General features: G+C 32.0%; 1 protein-coding gene across 1 annotated transcript in view; it reads left to right on the forward strand.

Annotated features, from left to right (window-relative positions):
* Window positions 1-1,165: 1,165 nt before the first annotated feature.
* Window positions 1,166-16,777, forward strand: part of LOC145263078 (coiled-coil domain-containing protein 148-like) — a 415,858-nt gene continuing 400,246 nt past the window's right edge. Inside the window, exons 1-2 of the mRNA XM_080119947.1 lie at window positions 1,166-1,250; window positions 14,226-14,278. Of these exons, the coding sequence (XP_079976073.1) occupies window positions 14,245-14,278 (34 nt within the window). The 5' untranslated portion in view covers window positions 1,166-1,250; window positions 14,226-14,244. The remainder of the gene's footprint in view (window positions 1,251-14,225; window positions 14,279-16,777) is intronic.

The raw sequence follows: 16,777 nt of genomic DNA on the forward strand, positions 1-16,777 counted from the left end.
TGCAATAAAAAATTAGTCCATGAACTACAAAAAGAGTATGATAAAACGGCTTTCAAAACTATGTCCCCCTATTTTTGTTTTTTACCTAATAATAATTTAATGTTCGTAGTATGCTATCACCCTCTATCCCCCTTTTGAATAAATAGGATCTCCCTATAGAATAATTTATAATCTGGAAACCGTGATATACACACGTACGTAGTACGTTAAAGGTACTTTAACGTACTACGGTAACGTACTACGATAGATAGATAGATAGATAGATAGATAGATAGATAGATAGATTTATGGCAGTTCAGTTACACAGAGACTTTTACGTTTTTTATCGTAGGGAATCGTATGTGTGATATATATATATATATATATATATATATATATATATATATATATATATATATATATATATATATATATAGATAGATAGATAGATATAACCAGACGCATTTTACTAGTATGAACTTGTGGGTTTGTATTACTGTACACATAGATTCGAAAAAGTTGTCAGAAAACAAATATATAACAAATAAATGTTATCAAAGGCAAGATAAGTTACTTTTCTACCAAACTGGATATATTTTTTGTGTTTTTATTCAATGTAACATATTTATTCAGCTCGAAAAACGTACAGTGTTTATCGATGTATTCGAAAATCCAAGATGGCGTCTCACGCCCTCTTTAACACCGTAAGTTTGGGAAAAGGTGTTATAAATAAACTATACAAAATACTATTAAAAACCCGCCGAATATATGTCACAACCTATGTCACGGTAACATATATTGAGCGAGTTTTTAACAGTATTTTATCCGGTTTTTTATTTATAACACCTTTTCCCAAACTTTCCGTGTTAAAGAGAGAATCAGACGCCATCTTGAATGTTCCAATACATTGGTAAACACTGTATGGTTTTCGAGCTGAATAAACATGTTACATTGAATAAAAACACGAAAAATATATCCAGTTTTGTAGAAAAGTAACTTATCTTGCCTTTGATAACATTTATTTGTTATATATTTGTTTTTTTGACAACTTTTTCGAATCTATGTGTACAGTAATACAAACCCGAACTTGTTACTATTCAAATTGCGCACATAAAAATATTTAAAAAAAAATAATAATCAGGGGACGTAATTGATGAAACAAAAGATGGGAGTTACTTCCCTTGAATTCTACAGCGTTTGTTTCTATTTACATTGGCAACGACGTTCACGAGAATGAGTCGATCAGAACTTCGAGCTTTTTAATGTTGTCGGTATGTTTGTTTCTTTTTCTTATATTTTTATTTAGCCGTATTATCTGTAAGAATTATTGATAAATATAAAGATTGACGGTCTAAAAAGAATGCAATAAAATTGTGTATATGCGATTAAAAAAAGGTCTTTGTAGTATTTATTAGACATTAAATGAGAAACCATTTCGAGTTAAAACATCGGCCCTCTTGCAGTTGCAATGAATCAAAATCTGAGAAAACGACTGGGACATATTTGGGGGTACACCATCTGTAAGAATGCCGTTTGAAAATGACTTAATTATTGTACCAGAATTTTAAAATTAAAATGAAACGATATTCAAATTGACTTAATAAATTAAATTGAAACAATATTATAAACAGAATGTTTTTTATTTAATTATTTTTTTTATTAAATAAAGAAACAAATAAATAAACATAATTAAAAACGATATTGTACTCGAATCATAATAATATATGAGAAAATACCTGACTAGATTTCTTCCTCCGCCACACAAATAACAACCAATTAACATTGAGCATCTTTTTTATAATAATAAAAATTATTTAGTAATTAATAATTATTAAGTAATTAAAAATAATTAAGTAATCAATAATAATTAAGTAATTAAAAATAATTAAGTAATTAATGATAATTAAGTAATTAATAATAATTAAGTAATTAATGATAATATAGTAATTAAAAATAATTAATAATTATTAAGTAATTAAAAATTAAGTAATTAATAATAATTAAGTAATAAATAATTATTAAGTAATTAATAATTATTAAGTAATTAAAAATAATTAAGTAATTAATAATTATTAAAGAATTAAAAATAAATAAGTAATAAATAATTATTAAGTAATTAAAAATTATTAAGTAATTAAAAATAATGAAGTAATTAATAATTATTCAGTAATTAAAAATAAAGTAATTAATAATTATTAAGTAATTAAAAATAATTAAGTAATTAATAATAATTAAGTAATAAATAATTATTAAGTAATTAAAAATTAGAGAATAATTGAATTCTTTAACAATATTTTAATTCATTTTTTAAATTCTGTTACAAGAATCACACAAATTATTTAATTTAAACTTGGCCTTTTCGTCAAGATCAAAGTGAAGTATCTGTTCTTCTCTTCAGATGCTGCACTTCATTTTCTTGTTCTCTCTCGGTGGAGGAGAAATCCTTCACGACTGAGACAATTTTTATTTTTATACCTTTTCTCCACGTTAAAAAACAACCCTGGTGTCTAACTCTGTCCCGTGGGGAGGCATAGTAAATAGGTACAATAATCACACAAATTCTTACAGACGGTGTACCCCCAAATATGTCCCCGGTGTACCCCCAAATATGTCCCAGTATTTTGGTTTTAAGTAAATGCAAAAGGGCCGTCAAAATGTAGTCTTATGGGAGGTTTTGTACAATTCCTCATTGATCTGAGGGAGATAACTCCATTTTACTAAGAAACTTATTCATTTTTTTTTTCTTTAAATACAAGAATTTAGGAAACTAAAATTAATTCCATTAAAGAATTGTAAGAAAAGAATGGGGCGACTACATTTTTTATTTATATTTTCTTTAATAAATGTTAAATATTAAAAAAAACAAACATTACAAACGATTGGGAAGATGTGATATATTTTAATTTATATACATAATACATAACTAATATGATAATAATGTAGTCACAAAAAAAGAAAGAAAATGCGACTATATTTGCAGAGGAATTCGGAATAGTCAAACATTTTTTTTTTACTAAGAAATAAAAACGAAATAATTGCAGCTTTATTTTTTATTTTTTAAAAATAAGGTTTAAGACTACATTCTGTATGTGGTATTATGCCTTGTTATATATATATATATATATATATATATATATATATATATATATATATATATATATATATATATATATAGTGTGGCATCCGTCAGTCGAAACGACTATGGATCAGCGCCGTATTAAGATGTTGCCTGTATGCATCCTTTTGTGTGACTGTAGAGACCAATTCTTGATTTGCATAGTCTGCCACAGCCTTGACATACCAAGGTTGTTATGCAATTTGCTGCTTCGTCCGGCTGTTCCGCCTGTACACTCACTCTTCTCCTAGCTCTCTTTGCGGCGTTTTCAACATGGAGGGTCCTCTCGCTGATGATAATCCCCTGGCGTATCATTTTCCTCCAGGCCGTTCTGTCAGCTGCAGAGGCTTCCCATGTATTCCTGTCCACCGAGAGAGCCTTCATGTCACGCTTGCAGACATCCCTGTAGCGAAGATGGGGTCGCCCCCTCTTTCTTGAGCCTGAGGCAAGCTCGCCATAGAAAAGGTATATATATATATATATATATATATATATATATATATATATATATATATATATATATATATATATATATATGTGTGTGTATATAAATGTAGTCACAGTTTCTTTTACTTTTGTAATGTTTTCGGACAATTCTAGTATGAATTCTTGTTTTCTAGATCTAAGATTTTACTACTTATCAGTGTAGATCACTTCTGACTACTACATATTAATATATATATATATATATATATATATATTGCTTGTCTAGCCTCACTGATGAGTTATAAACAGGGAAACGATATTGTTTGTGGATGACACTATATATATATATATATATATATATATATATATATATATTTATATAAAATGGGTTAATAAATTCCAACGAAAGAAAGATGTATATTTAAATAAGGGAGTAGTCACCAACAATGTGTATTTTTTAACATTATTTTATTATTCCGTGTCTTGGTTTTTCATTGAGAATTATGTTTGAATAATTGTAATAATGTTTTTAAGTCATTGAAATCGTTTACGCGCGTTTCAGACGGTCTGTGATGCGTCCTCGTCAGACATTATTTTCAAATGTGTAAAAATGGCGATTTTCGTAGTTAATTTGAAGTTTTTCCAAGGGGTGGAGGCTTGTAAGTGTTTATTATTCATTGGCATGCTGACTTTTTATTGCTTTTTTATTTGGCTTGTCCAGGGAGACGTTCACCTCGCTGTAGTCGCTATCTCTTTCTGCTAATGTTTTTTTTCTTTTCCTTTAGGGTGGAGTAGGGTGTGTGTGTGTGTGTGTGTGTTTCTGTGCGTGTGTGTTTATGTGTGTGTGTGCGCGTGTGTGTGTGCGTGTGTGTGTTTGCTTTTATTGGTTTGGGAATGTGTATATTGTTTTATAGTATTTTGGGGTTATTGTCTTCCTTACGAAGGCGGCTGTGGTCCGAGGTCGTTACTAATGTGTGTGTGTGTGTGGAGGGGGGGACTGGCTCTTCTGAAATAAGGGTAGGGGTGCTTTCATTCTATTTTGATATTTATTTTTTGGATTCTTGGATTTTAGTATTGTGATTTTTCGTTTTAGTCTTATATTATGTTTGTTTAGAAAGAGGGGTGTATTTAAAATAGGGGATTTTTAAATGTTTCTATTTATTTGTCTCCCCATGTGGGTATGGCCAGACCCAGGATCGATTCCTAGTGTGGGGAAGATTTTGTTCCCCAGAGGGGGGCATTGGAGGAGGTATAGGTATGGGAGGGGGATGATAGAAGGGATGATAGTCATTTCAGTCATGAGGGGGGTTCTCCTCCACTGACTGAGGAGGGAGCGAGGTGTTGGAACAGATATTATACTATGGTTCTAGGTGTCTCCTAGTGTTGTTGGTTTCGAGGTTAAGTAGGGTTGGTATTGTTCAGTGTGTTGTATTAGAGATAGGGGTGTTATGTCTGTGTGTGGTTGTATGCGCGCAAGTGTGTGTGTTTTAATGTGTCGGTTCTGATTTATGTGTGGGTGTGTATATGTGTATGTGTATGGACGTGCATGCGAGTGTACCTTGCATTTCATGTTTTTGTGTGATGGTATTAGGTTCTGTTCAGTTCACGAGTGAATCTGGTGATGAAGTTTTTTTCCTGTGTAAGTAAATAAAAATAATTGTCTGTTTGGAAGATTGGCATCATTTAAATATATATATATGCCATTAGCACATTAAGCGATGCTCTTTGTGTAAACAAATGGAGCTTAGGCGTATGGAGAATGTTTGAACATTGTTTATTCACATGCCCGTTATAGCAGCAGTCGAATAGCGTAACGGTTAGAAGCGCCGACTCTTGTCTAGGCAGTCGAGTTTCAAATCTGACTTGAGGTAGTTACTTGTCTAACCGCACTTATAAGCTGTAATGTAGCGAAACAGTACTGTATGTGGATGACTGTATATGTATATATATATATATATATATATATATATATATATATATATATATATATATTAAATACGGGCAATTTAATGGTGGAATAGTAGATTCCATGAACAAAGCTTCTTTCTTAGAACTACACGCCTGTGGAACTCTGTTCCGCTTGCCTGTTTCACTCCCGACTTCAACTTGGATGTCTTCAAGTCCAACACAAACAAATTCCTGAAGAACCGCCCCCTTAAGTAATGACACTTTACCAATTCTCCAATACTATTACTACACTATCACATTGATTACTGTATACACATTAACCCTTATCCCCGAATTATGAATTCCATGTAAAAAAAAAAAATTATAGGGAGACATGGTTTTGAAAGCCAGCTTATATTTTTTGTAAGTTTCCGATTACTTTATTTTTGGTATTTGAAAGAGTAAAACCTAATCTAAATCTCTAAAAAAAAAAAAAAAAAGTTGTTCAAAAAGTTATAATGAAAAATGTTTTCACGGCGACATCGGAAACTGACAGGTTCATCTAAATTTTTAAGTTAAATAAATTTATTGGAAAAATCCCTTGAAAGATAACTATTAGTAATTTGGGACTATTTCAAAGATAATTCGTGAAGATAATGAATTAAATAAAAAACAAGCAAAAAAGAAAAAAAAAAAACAGAAATTCATGCGTCTTTTTTAGTACTTAAAACGTTAACTTTAGCAAAGGTATTGTTGTTTAAATAATGGGTTCATTATAATCTGTGGTTGTTAATTAATATATACTGAAAAATGTCGTTCAAATTGGTTGATTTCCTGAATTTTGGTGAATTTTTAAATGAAGGGAGGGGAAATTTTAGAGATCGGCCATTCATTCTGCGCGTATCTAATACACACACACACACACACACACACACACACACACATATATATATATATATATATATATATATATATATATATATATATATATATATATAGTCATCCACATACAGTACTGTTTCGCTGTTTTACAGCTCATCATTGCGGCTAGATAGGCAACTGCCTCAAGCCAGGATCTATCTATCTATCTATCTATCTATCTATCTATCTATCTATCTATCTCTCTCTCTCCCTCTCTCTCTCTCTCTCTCTCTCTCTCTATATATATATATATATATAGCTATATATATATATATATATATATATATATATATATATATATATATATATATATATATATATATATATTATTACATTTTCACCCCAAACAAGGCACATTGCCACTTTGTTGTATAGGACATAGGTATCAGGGATATTGTGTGGGGGGTTGGGCAGCAAGATGTCGGTTCACGTTGCACTTGAACTTCTGCAAGTCAGTACAGTTGGGTAAGCAGGGGCCCGGAAGGGAATCTAAAGTCTAGCTGTCCTGGGGAAGAAACTACTGGAGTTGAAGGCTAGGGATCTCTACTGTGAAGGGGTCGGATTTAGCTGCTTGTCGGGGTTTTTCGGGGGTATATACGTCGAGGGGGCACAAGTGCTTGCAGTTCGTCAGAGCATTCACCGTTAAAGTACTTGTAGAACAGGCAGAGGGATGCAACATTTCGTCGATGGGACAAAGGCTGAAGCTTAGATGCCAGTTCAGAACCTATCAGATTTGCGATTCTCTTTTGAACCTTGTCTAGGAGCGAGAGACTAGTAGCAGATGCACCAGCTCAAATATGACAACAATACTCCATACATGGGCGAATGGTGGCCTTATAGAGGTGTAGGATACTTTCGGGCGTTGGTAGCTTTCTAGCACGGTAGAGAGAACCTACCTTCTTCGCAGCGGTCCTGGCGATACTTTCAATGTAATTGTTCCAACTCATGTTTCCTGAGAGCATTAGGCCGAGGAGTTTAAAAGATGTACTTTCAGATAAAGAGTCATGGGCCATTGCTATTGGTGGTAGAGAAGGTTTCTTCTAGTTATTGAAGGACATAAGTTTAGTCTTGGTAGCATTGAATGTGACCATCCATTTATCTCCCCATTCCATTACAGATCGGAGGTCATCCTCTAGTGTTTCTGTCGTTTCTTTATATATGTGTTCATTTGTTTTCCTGTCGTGTTTGTTATAGAACGTGGTGTCGTCAGCATATATACCCATCTCACAGGCAATTTTGTCAGGGAGGTCATTTATGAATATTAGGAATAACAGAGGTCCTAGGATAGACCCCTGAGGCACTCTCGCATTTATATCATATTGTTTTAGATATACGGCCGTCGAAGACAACCTGGAGTTTTCTCTTATCTAAGAAGGATGTAATTATTTCATGTATTCTTCTAATGATACCATATGATCTGGTTTTCCTGAGAAGACCTTCATGCCATACCCTGTCAAAAGCCTTAGATATATCTAGAGCTACCGCTCTACCCTCCCCCGCTTTATCCAGTGACTGGTATATACGTTCTGAGATTACAGTTAGGATGTCTGCTGTGGAACAGGCGTGCCTCTCTCTCTCTCTCTCTCTCTCTCTCTCTCTCTCTCTCTCTCTATATATATATATATATATATATATATATATATATATATATATATATATATATATATATAGAGAGAGAGAGAGAGAGAGAGAGAGAGATAGATAGTAGTTCAGGTTAAGAATGTATTCGTAAGAAAAAATCGAAAGACCATCAACCAGGTTTATATAATAGTACTCAATGATAAATAGAGCTATTTATATTAATATTTATTCATACAGACGTGTGCAGGCTTTGCAACACTGGCATGACAATGTTTCGATCTTTAGTTATTTATAAATACATTTCATTAGGCAAAAAAGTATGTTTCTTTGCTTTAGGTGTTCATATTGTCTTTCAAAAATTAAACACATACTCGTAGAAAATTACATTTTCGCACGATTGGCGACAATTATTGGACGAGTTTCTATCAATATTGTATTTAATTTTCAATTTTTGAACGATTATCAAGGCTCGACTATAGATTGAATGATTTTGTTTTTGTTTTAAGTTCATAAACTTTGCACTACCTTTATTTTAAAATAAACAAACATTTTAAAAGAAATTAAAGCATTAAAAAAAAAAAAAAAAAAACTTTCCCAGATAGGTAGAAGAGTAACTTAGCTTGACAATAATAACGTTTATTCGTTATATATTTGTTTTTGTTTTTGTTTTTGTTTTTGTTTTGGTTTTTGTTTACCACTTTTTTGTTTTGTTGACATTCTAGGAAATTACATTTCTGTTTTCTTTTTCTTTCTTTCTTTTTTTTTAAATTTTTTTTTTTTTTTTTTTTTTTTTGAATAATGGGGAAATTAAAAAAAAGTCAAGATCCCGCTGATAGAATTCCCTCATTAAAAAAAAACATGACTTCGAATCACACACATCTCACGCAGAAGAAAGACACAACACTATTTGGTCTTTGCACAGTTCATACAGAAATTATGTATCCATATTTGTGAACAACCGATGTTGTAAAAATATAATACTTTTAAGGAGAGAAAAGACTGCAAGGGAAAGAACTCCTACAAAATTACAAAACAGTAGTTATGAGTGCGCTCCCTTGATATATAATCGACTTCTGTTGTTTTAAATAAGTTGTAAAATCGTTATTATTACATTTTATTTTATTTTATTTTGTCCCCCGACAAAGGGAGGGTGAACCTGTCAATTCACCCTTGTCCTATCGTCCGTTCGTCTGTCCGAACTTTTCTCAATAACTACGCTTTGGAATTCTTTGAAATTTTGCACAAACATTAAACATGATATGAGTAAAAAAGTAACAGAACAGGTTTTCCGAGAAAACTAAGGGCACCTTTTGCGGGGATTAAAATTTTTTTTTTTTTTTTTTTACATGGGATTCACCACTTATCAAGACCCGTAAGCCACTCGGGGATAAGGGTTATTTTGTGTACAATAATCAATGGGATAATATCGTAGTAATAGTTGGTATTGGAGATTTGATAAAGCGTCTTACTTTTAAAGGGGCGATTAATCAGGAATTTGTTTATGTTGGACTTGAAGACGTCCAAGTTGTAGTCAGGTGGGAAACAGGCAAACGGAAGAGAATTCCACAGACGTGCACTTCTCAGAAAAAAGCTATGTTCATGGAATCTATGTTTTGATTTAGACACAGATAAAGAGTTGGGGAAATTACTGACAGTGGTTTTAGCTAGACGGGTGTTTATCATGAAGAGATTGGAGGTCGGACGAGCACTTGCCATGGAAATAACGATAAAACAAAGACAGGCTCGCAACGTCTCTTCTGTGGGAGAGAGGTTGTAGGGAAGAGAAGAGAGCATCCTCCACTGAGCCACGAAGTCTTTTTTGTACTACTCTGTCTTTGGACGTACTTGGCTTTTATAGAAAATTGCATCAGTAGTGAGATATCTTCTGGAGCGGTAGAAGGATCCTACCATTTCCCTAGCGGCCCAGGCAAAATTTGCTGCGGACCGGAAAATGCGGAACTTCCGGTGGGGAAAAAGGGAGTTTTGCTTTTGGCGCGCTTCTTGAGTTTGGAGAGAAGAGAAGGACGGTTGATTTCCACGCGGCCGGAGGAGCCCCGAAAAAGGGATGAAAGTCAAGAATCGGACGAACCCCAGATAGCCAAATATGAACAACCTGTTCAGTAAACAAAAGCAATAAGGAACCTGTAGGTTATGAAAGTCCAAAAGATGTACTGGCCCCACATTATGGTCCGAATGCCTTAAATGACTAAACACTGCCTAATTCACACACACCAGAAAAAGAAGACACCGAAATAAATTCAAACCAATTTTGTTTCAACTTAAACCGATAAGTATAACCTAATGAACATTCTTTTTGTTGATTTCTCCCCCACGTTGACTTTTCTCACACACATTCACGAACATTCTCTTCTGCCACAAAAACGAACTTTCTCTACATACCTCGCACTAATAAATAAAATTGCTTTTTTTACCCTTAAAATATAATGTCTGTTTAATTTATTTCTATGGAGTCAGATAGTTAAACACAAACCTGATAAACTCACCACTTGTACACCCCATACCTTTCGTGTTAAAATGGCTAAAATTTACACTTTTGTGCTTATTAAAAAAAATTGATACCTTGGATTTTTTATAAAACTTTGTGAAAAGTAACTAACTGATTTCTATATAATTTTGTTTGTCTATACTTCACGATAACTCTTAGGTGTGCCCCAGGGGCTGTTTTAGGGCTAATAAAAACACTCCATTATTGGAACTATTTTACTATATTTGCCCAAAATTTTATGTGTATGCCTATTTAGCAGTTTTGCATGGTGCTGAACATAAAATTTATATATGTTAAGGCCTTAGGGACGTTTGGACTAAATAGGAGGGGGGCAAATGATGGACTTAGTCATTTCTTTTTTTGCATGGTGCAGAACTAAAATTTGCATATGTTAAGGCCTAAAACTGCACCATTTGTTCATTTTCACCAGGATTTGACGTCCCCTGGGGAATTTTGGGGCTAAATGGGGTTGGTGGTGCTGAACTTAGTCATTTTGTTTGATGCCTCGTTTACTGTGCACTCACGGGGGACCAGGCATGTTTCACTTGTTTTTATGGAAATCGCACCACTATTTCCAACACTTATTAACCCTTATCCTTGAGTTGCTATTAGGTCTTGTTAACCGATGAGCCCAAGTAGAAGAAAAAATGGTTAAGATTGGATAAGATGAGTGTTATCCACCCATCTTTATTTATTCATTTAAATATTAAATTTATATATTAATTTATTGACATAGTATTTGTTGTTATTGTTTTCTTATCACTGATGTAAACTTACTTAGTATCTCAGTTTTGTCCGTTTATTTTGACTTTTTTATTTTTTTTATTTTTATTTATTTTTTTTATTTATTTTTTTTTTTAATTTTTATTTTTATTTCAATTTTAATTTTTTATTTTAATTTTAATTTTTAATTTTAATTTTAATTTTTTATTTTTATTTTTATTTTTATTTTTATTTTTATTTTAATTTTAATTTTAATTTTTTATTTTAATTTTAATTTTTTATTTTTATTTTTATTTTTATTTTTTTTTATTTTTGTTTTAATTTTAGTTTTTAATTTTATTTTTTATTTTTATTTTTATTTTTTATTTTCTTCCTTTTTTCTTTCTTATTCTTTTACTTTTGCTTCTTTTATTTATTTTGCAGATTTTATTTCTGGGGATATTTAAGTATGGAGTTAATGCGATATTTTAATTATTGAAACTCGTTCAGATAATAGGCAAAACCAACGACTTCGGACTCCCATACCAACCTAACCCACACCACCACAGCATGTTTTATATTTAATAAATTAATTTTTTGTTTTATATTTAATATATTAATTTTTTGTTTTATATTTAATATATTATTTTTTTTGTTTTATTTTTAATAAATTAATTTTTTGTTTTATATTTAATAAATTAATTTTTTGTTTTATATTTAATAAATTAATTTTTTGTTTTATATTTAATAAATTAATTTTTTGTTTTATATTTAACAAATTAATTTTTTGTTTTATATTTAACAAATTAATTTTTTGTTTTATATTTAATATATTAATTTTTTGTTTTATATTTAATAAATTATTTTTTTGTTTTATATTTAATAAATTAATTTTTTGTTTTATATTTAATAAATTAATTTTTTGTTTTATATTTAATAAATTATTTTTTTGTTTTATATTTAATAAATTAATTTTTTGTTTTATATTTAATATATTATTTTTTTGTTTTATATTTAACAAATTAATTTTTTGTTTTATATTTAATAAATTAATTTTTTGTTTTATATTTAACAAATTAATTTTTTGTTTTATATTTAATAAATTAATTTTTTGTTTTATATTTAATAAAATTATTTTTTGTTTTATATTTTATAAATTAATTTTTTATTTTATATTTAATAAATCAACTTTTTGTTTTATTTTTTATAAATTAATTTTAGATTTTGAATGTATTATTTGATGTTTTTCTTTTTTTGTTCACTCAAAATCGGCATACAACACAATCGTTGTAAAAAATAATTGTTTATAGTAACTAATATCATTAAAGCTAATGAGGTGATATTTAAATTAAAATCAAACATTGAATTCTGCATAATATTTGACTTTAATTATTAAAAAAATCATTTAGGTAAATAATTTATTTTGCTTAATCACTCATTTGTAATGATTTGTCATAATGTGCATTCATTACATATTGCACTGTAAACAGAAAAGCCACGTGACTGGTCACTCCAACTCTCATTTTTTCCACGAATTGTTTTAATCAATGTAGACTCAAACACAAAACAAGTATTCATATACATGTCTACAATTAGCTATACATTCTTATCGATAAAGTGGAATCCCGGTGACCTTAAATAGTGTTCCTAAAAAACGTTAAAGTGTATGTACATAGGACATCCGAAAACCTCTTCGGTACTGACTGGATGGAGCGATTCGAATTGTTGGACCATCCTATGAATAAATGCTGTCATAGGGTAGAAGACTCGTCTACTGAAGGACGAGTTAAAAGAGGGAATTTCCAGAAGTAGTCTCACCAGCACTAGGAAAAGGTACAAAGGCTATAGCAAGATTCGAACAAAAAGAAAACACTATGCCTGTTTTCAAGAAGAAACAAAATGCCCCATTTGCAGCAACAGAGAAATCGAAAAAGGAAGCTTCAACGAAATCTGCCAAACGAGGCAGAAAAATTGAAACTGCAAAGCTAAAAACCAGCGCCAACAGAATTCCCCAAGTCAAAGCAACCTAAGGAGTACTTGTCTTCGAAACAAATTAGCCATGCGGATAGCCTATCTAGACTGATACCATGTAAAAGGGATTCGTTTGAAGATTCCATCATTGCCACTCTTCGGACGGACGGGGAAATAAAAACGATAATGGGCAACACAATCAGAGAACTCCCGGTGCCTCTTCCGGAGATTAAAAAGGAAGCATTTCAACAATTTCTACACGTGTATAGGATTACACCCAACCCGAACACACCAACAGCAGTCTCAACTGCAGAAACGATGTTTGCGCGGAAAGTGAGATCTGTTTTTGACAATTTCTTACCCAAACAATCAAGGCCATTAGTTACCACTTGTGCACCCAGTAAACGTTTCATGTCAGGTGAAAGAGTGTTTTTCAAAAGTTATAAAAACAGCACATCATTCTGGGAGGTGGGTACAATTACTAAGAGTCGGTGACATGGTATATATCATTCAAGGACCAACATATTCCCATAAACGTCACCAAAACCAACTAAGACGATGTCGATCAGTTGAAACCAGCGATAGTCCACCATTGGAAGATGAGCCGATAGACACTGTCTTCGAAACTTTTGATCTTGAACCTCCTCAACCAACATCTGAACTACAGCGGTCGTTCCGTAAGAGAAAGGTTACCGAGCTGTTGATGGTAAACCCTAAAAGAAAGAGATACTGACAGCTTTTACGAACAAAAGGCTTGGGAGGGGGGTGTAGGAGACGCCCCTTCATGAGATTAATGGACTATCTCATGGCGTCACTTCTGGTGATGTCCCGGCAGTCAGAGATTGGCACGCGGCCAAGGAGGACGTGTGCAAACACTCAACCATTGAGGAATGGTATTGCTCAACTCGCTTTGCCTGTAATATACGTGAATACATGTGTTTTCCTAAAAATCACGTCTTCCTTCGTTCTTATTACCATTTGACCCCATAACACTTATTTTATATTTGATGAATTAATTTAGGTTTTGAAGATTATATATTTTTCTTTTAAGCATAATTTACAGTTAGCGAAGCAGTAATTTTAAGTAATCTAAGTAGTATTGGAGCTAATATTTTTCATATTTTTTGTTTTATATAGTTTTCATTCTAAATTCTTCATGATGTTTGAAACTAGCCAGCCGAAAAACAATGGTAAGTACTTTTAGAATTATTTTCGTGATCCATTGATTTGATATTCTTGTTTATACATACCGAATTTAATAATTTGGTTTGGTTTGGTTTGGTTTGTGTTGTGGTGGCAACCACTTATTTGCATATGCGAATAACATAACACTATAAATGGCAAGCCTAGGTTGGCCTTGGTGTGTCTTACTCAAATGCCACCGGAAGTGACGCCGAAGGGCGTACATGTCCTCCCACCAAGACTCTCTGACTCAACACCGTCATTTGTACATATTGTAAATATACCTTTTTCTTTAATACACTTATTATTGCGTTATCTTGTTGTTTGCGTCTTCATTGTATTTCCTTACTAATTATTGTTCAACCTTGCAACCACAACAGTTGGCGACGAGATATGAAGCGTCAAATATAACAGTTTGACGAAGAACTATTTAAAAAAAAAGAAAAAAAAAGTACAACGCAAAGGTTGACCATTTTTGTTAAGGAATGCAAAGTGTTGACGAGCAAACGGATTTTACGCTAAAGAGAAGGTTCAACTCAAGTGAAAAAAAAACAACAACTCTAACGTGGTAAAAGCGACAATTTACGCCGTTTTCTGGGAATCCAACTTGCAAACGAATATAAAAGTGAATTTTTGTTTTGTCGCTACACGACAAATCTTACTAAAGGACCAACTTGCAAACGAAAAGCGAACTTTGTTCTGTCGCAAAAACGACAGGTCAGACCCGTATTACGAAAAGCAAGGAAGTAACCTACGAAAAAAGTTCACCAGTGGATTCTAATTACTGTTCTCCGTAAACAAAACAACAACTAAAGGACTTTTTAATTAATGTTTTGGTTGACGTCGGTACTAAAAGGAAATACCACAGCTAAAACTAAAATTCAAGGAAAGGATTTTTTTCTTGAAGTTGTCACTGAATAACGGATAATACAGTAAAACGTCACGAAAAAAAAGGTAATCTCAATTTAAGAGGTATTTTAATTACTAAAATACTAGAGAAAAAAAACTCAAAGAACTAAATGTACTGCATACATTTATTCAATTGTGACTCGATTAAAAAAAAACAAAAAAAAAACGCAAACTTTTATTTTGTGGAAAGAGTTACTTATTAGTAAGTGCCTAAAAACGGAAAGTCAATTCCATTTCGTGATTCCAGATAAACCTGTTTTATTTTTTTTGCAGCGTGACTCGCAAAAAGAATATATTATTGCAAGCAGCGATATTATTATTGAAAACAGGAGCTTACAGCAATTTGTTTTTTTGTTGTAACCCAAACCGGTGTATATTGTACATGGTACAATATTTTTTTTAACTACACACTAAAAAAAAAACAAAAAAAACATGGAAGACTTATCAAAAATGTTCATGCAATTTTTACAAGCACAGGCTGAGCGGGATGAACGCAGACAAGCTACACAAAACGAGCTTTTGCAAATACAAATACAGGCACAGGCTGACCGCGAGGAAAAGAGAGAGGACAGATTATTGAAATGGCAGTAGGAACAAGAAGAAAAGCAGAAAATGGCACAATTAAAGCAGAAAAAACTGCAATTGGAACAGGAAGAAAGGCATAAGAAACTACAATTGGAATATGAAGAAAGACAAGATGAACGTTTTGCTAAAAAATATGTCGATAGTGTTAATTTCTCCCATACAACTATTTTTAATAGCATGGACACATTTCATTATGTGCCTGAGGAAGAGAAGAATTTTGAAGCATACTACACAAGATACGAGGATGTTTTTCAACTGGACTGTAAAAATTGGCCAAATAGTCAGAAAGTGAGCCTCTTACTCAGAAAATTGGGTACATCAGAACACAGCAAATTCGTAGATTACGTATTACCTAAAAAAACTGCGGAATTAGAGTTCATGGAAGCTGTAAAATTACTAAAAGAATTATTTAATCCAAATATATCTCTTTTTCATAAAAGGTGGCTGTGCATGAATCTAAGAAAGATGGACAACCAAGATTATTTGACATACGCATCAGTTGTCAATAAAAACTGCGATAATTTTAAGCTTGCAGAACTAACGGTAGAAGATTTTAAATGTCTAATCTTCGCTCAATGGTTAGTTTCCACGAAAAATGCAGAAATACGCAGACGAGTGTTGTCTAAGCTGGAATCTGAGCAAGATTTAACCCTCCAGAAACTACCAGAGGACTGTGAAAGGGCCATTACACTAAAAAAGGATTAAAAAAATATAGAAGAATCCGGAGTGGCATATGTAAGAAAAGTTAGAAAACCATACGCACCAACCAAGAACTTTACAAAGAAAAGCAATGGAACGGGATATTCCAAAGATAATAACCATAAATATAGTACAGAATATAACACGCCTCTTCCTAGATATAACTGTCAGAGATGTGCAGAAAAGCACTGGGGATCAGATTGTCCTTATAAGAAGAAAAAATGCTACAAAAGCGATTGCTGCAGATATAAAGATTACACCAGAAAGAGAGTACAGCAAAAAAAAAAAAAATCATATACAAAATTAGTCAAAAT

Source organism: Euprymna scolopes, chromosome 38, assembly GCF_053919585.1.
Source record: "Euprymna scolopes isolate OS-2025 chromosome 38, ASM5391958v1, whole genome shotgun sequence".
Taxonomy (NCBI): domain Eukaryota; kingdom Metazoa; phylum Mollusca; class Cephalopoda; order Sepiida; family Sepiolidae; genus Euprymna; species Euprymna scolopes.